Below are 3,123 nucleotides of genomic sequence, written 5' to 3' on the forward strand. Positions count from 1 at the left end.
TAGCGGGGAAGCTTGAATGAGTGCAAATCAATTGAGCTCAAATCGCTTCGACAAAAAAACATTAAGCCAATAGAAATTAAGAACAAACCTAAACTGTGATATTTAATTGGCTAAAATTTCTGGCGCGAAACCTTACAATAGGTTCACGTGTCTTTTCGGCCTGGTACTGGTGAAGCGTCATTTCAAACTGTCCAAAAGTTGCTCGAGAAAGAGAATCTATCGATGGTTCTTTCGCGGTTCTGTGTTCTTTCACATTTACCATGGTATGACTCGAATCACTTGGGCGGTGCACAGATAATATGAGCTTTGTAAGAGGATGACTTCGTAGTTTGCGGAAATTAGCTTGCTAATTCGACGGCAAATGATTAGTTCGCTTACACACATTGCACTAAGCTAACCAGGTTAGCTTCATAAGACAGCACCAGACAACTGCATTTACTCCAACACCATCTTACAGCGTCTTGCCCATGGCTCGGAATGCCTTGATATTGGCCTTGGCCGCCGCAGACACGCGCTTATACAGTTCGGGTCGGTATCCAAGAGCAAATAGAGCCTCCAGTAGTACAAACATCGGAGCCGTAACCAGCGCCTGATCCAGACTTTCAAAGAGCGCCGGTTTGCGACGCTCAAAGACGCCATGACCGATGAATTGCATAATCCAAGCGAAGCAGTGGACACCCAGTGCGATCTGCCAGCCTGGGCGCTCGAAGCGGTTTGGAGCGTAATCTTGGACAAAGAAATTGGCGAAGATGTAGCTGATGAATATAAGAACGGCGCCCAGAGATCCAGCAACTCGGTCCAGCAGGATGTACCAAACCATGTAGACGCCAGCAAGGATACAGGATGGGTTCATCATCATGTACTGGCCGTATGGTAGCGACGCCATGAAGTTCGGAGTCTCAGCGAATGGCTCTAGCGATGCGAACATGCAGAGCGCTGAGATGAAGATCTGCCAGATACAGGCGAAGTGAATATACTGGTTGATCTTGTTGTCGTGGTAGGAGAGGTAGAATGTCACTTGCTTCTCGAGATCGAAACGGTCTGCCCAGGCCACCAAAGTTGAAAGATTCTGTGTGAGTTTTTGGATTGCGGAGATTGAAGCGAATTGTGGAATGACTTAATCGATTGGCATGTTAGTCTCGGAATGAATTTTTGAGGATGATGGAAGATTGCGAAATGTTTTTCTTACAAAAATGGTTCGCGATTGGTGGAAAATACTGGTCTATTGCAATCGGGTTGGTGGAAGCAAAGACACGCAGAAGCGACTAATCTTCGAGACGGTCGACTTCAACGTCGTAGCTCAGTAAGCTACGAGTGTTTCTGTGCATTTGCTGCAGTGTCGGGCGCGTACGCTGTGCATGATTCTTTGAATCCAAAGTATCCCCAGTCCCAAGCATCGATCCTCAAATAGATCATTTGTAAGCGGAACCACTTCAATCTCAGATTGCCGTCAAGATCTGCGAGCTTCAGACGAAGCTGGATATACTGAAGCAGCTTGTTGACGGGGTAGGAGAGGTAGAATGTCACTTGCTCTCTACCAGATCGAAACGGTCTGTCCAGGCCACCAAAGTTGAAAGATTCTGTGTGAGTTTTATGGATTGCGGAGATTGAAGCGAATTGTGGAATGACTTAATCGATTGGCATGTTAGTCTCGGAATGAATTTTTGAGGATGATGGAAGATTGCGAAATGTTTTTCTTACAAAAATGGTTCGCGATTGGTGGAAAATACTGGTCTATTGCAATCGGGTTGGTGGAAGCAAAGACACGCAGAAGCGACTAATCTTCGAGACGGTCGACTTCAACGTCGTAGCTCAGTAAGCTACGAGTGTTTCTGTGCATTTGCTGCAGTGTCGGGCGCGTACGCTGTGCATGATTCTTTGAATCCAAAGTATCCCCAGTCCCAAGCATCGATCCTCAAATAGATACATTTGTAAACGGAACCACTTCGAATCTCAGATTGCTCGTCAAGACGTCGAGCTTCGACGAAGCTGGATTTTATTAAGCAGCTTCAACAAGGTGATCCCACCTATGTGTCGCAGCTTCTCTACCAGACCGAAAAGCATTTTTTGAAACACGTTCGATAGACCATAGTAAAGCTGCCATTGAACGCTTTGACTTAAGGAGCGTCTGAGCAATCGTATCCGACTTCTATCTCTTTTCCACGAAGTCCTCTTGATCAGCAAGGACTTCCAAGTATATCAAAACCAGTTTACTATGCAGAATAAGCGAAAGAAATCGGGTAAGCCGATCTCAATGGAACATATCGACGTGCTTGATGAAAGTACTGAAAAACATTTCTGGTATATTTTGTTCTGTAGCTCAACAAGCATTTATGTTTCTCGCCATACCCACAGGAATCTAGTCTGCGGCTCGAAATGCCTTAATGTTTGCATTGGCTGTTGGTGACAAACGTTTGTACAGTTCTGGGCGGTATCCACAAGCGAAGAGAGCCTCCAGCAATACAATCATAGAAGCTGTGACGACAGACTGTCCATGACCCCCCGGTTTACGGCGCTCAAAGACACCATGACCGATGGGCTGTATGATCCAAGCGAAGCAGTGGACACCAAGTGCGATCTGCCCAGTCCGGCCGCTTAAAATCGTTTGGAGCACAAACCTGCACGAAAAAGTTGGCGAAGAAGTAGCCGACGACGATCAGGATAGCACCCAGAGAGCCTGCAACTCGGTCGAGCTGGATGTACCAAATCATGTAGATGACGGTACGGGTTATGCAGCATGTTCTGACTAAAAGGAAACGAGGCCAAGAAGCTTAACGACTCGGCGAACGGATCGAGGGCTGCTAACATGCACAGCCACGTGACGATGATCGGCCAGATGCAAGCAAAGTGAATGTACTGGTTGATCTTGGTACGACAAGTAGAATGGCACTCGCTGCTCGAGGTCGAACCGGTCCTCCAGGCCCCCATGACTGGCGTGTGAATACTTGAACTTGAGTTTGCAAATTGAGGAATGACCGAATCGCTGAATGGACACCAAATGGCTTAAATTCGGCCTGCCGCTTGGGTTTTCATGAAAATTACGCACATTCTTATTTAAAAAAATTAAACAACGTTATTTTAGTTTTTCCTTAGTTTACAATAAGACTTAGCTTAAAGAGAGCG

The 3,123-nt window shown here is 46.3% G+C and overlaps 2 protein-coding genes across 2 annotated transcripts; one reads left to right on the top strand and one right to left on the bottom strand.

The window, feature by feature from the left end:
• Positions 1 to 451: 451 nt before the first annotated feature.
• Positions 452 to 1,397, bottom strand: PITG_07761 (uncharacterized protein; the record flags this gene model as incomplete). Its single annotated transcript, XM_002904637.1, has 2 exons — positions 452 to 1,116; positions 1,352 to 1,397. The coding sequence occupies 2 exons, from the start codon at positions 1,395 to 1,397 to the stop codon at positions 452 to 454; spliced, it is 711 nt and encodes a 236-aa protein (XP_002904683.1).
• Positions 1,398 to 2,534: 1,137 nt separating this feature from the next.
• Positions 2,535 to 2,851, top strand: PITG_07762 (uncharacterized protein; the record flags this gene model as incomplete). Its single annotated transcript, XM_002904638.1, has 2 exons — positions 2,535 to 2,721; positions 2,754 to 2,851. 2 exons carry the CDS (start codon positions 2,535 to 2,537, stop codon positions 2,849 to 2,851), a joined length of 285 nt encoding a protein of 94 aa, XP_002904684.1.
• Between the last annotated feature and the right edge of the window lie 272 nt (positions 2,852 to 3,123).

The sequence above is a fragment of the Phytophthora infestans genome, genomic scaffold, assembly GCF_000142945.1.
Source record: "Phytophthora infestans T30-4 supercont1.11 genomic scaffold, whole genome shotgun sequence".
Taxonomy (NCBI): Eukaryota; Oomycota; class Peronosporomycetes; order Peronosporales; family Peronosporaceae; genus Phytophthora; species Phytophthora infestans.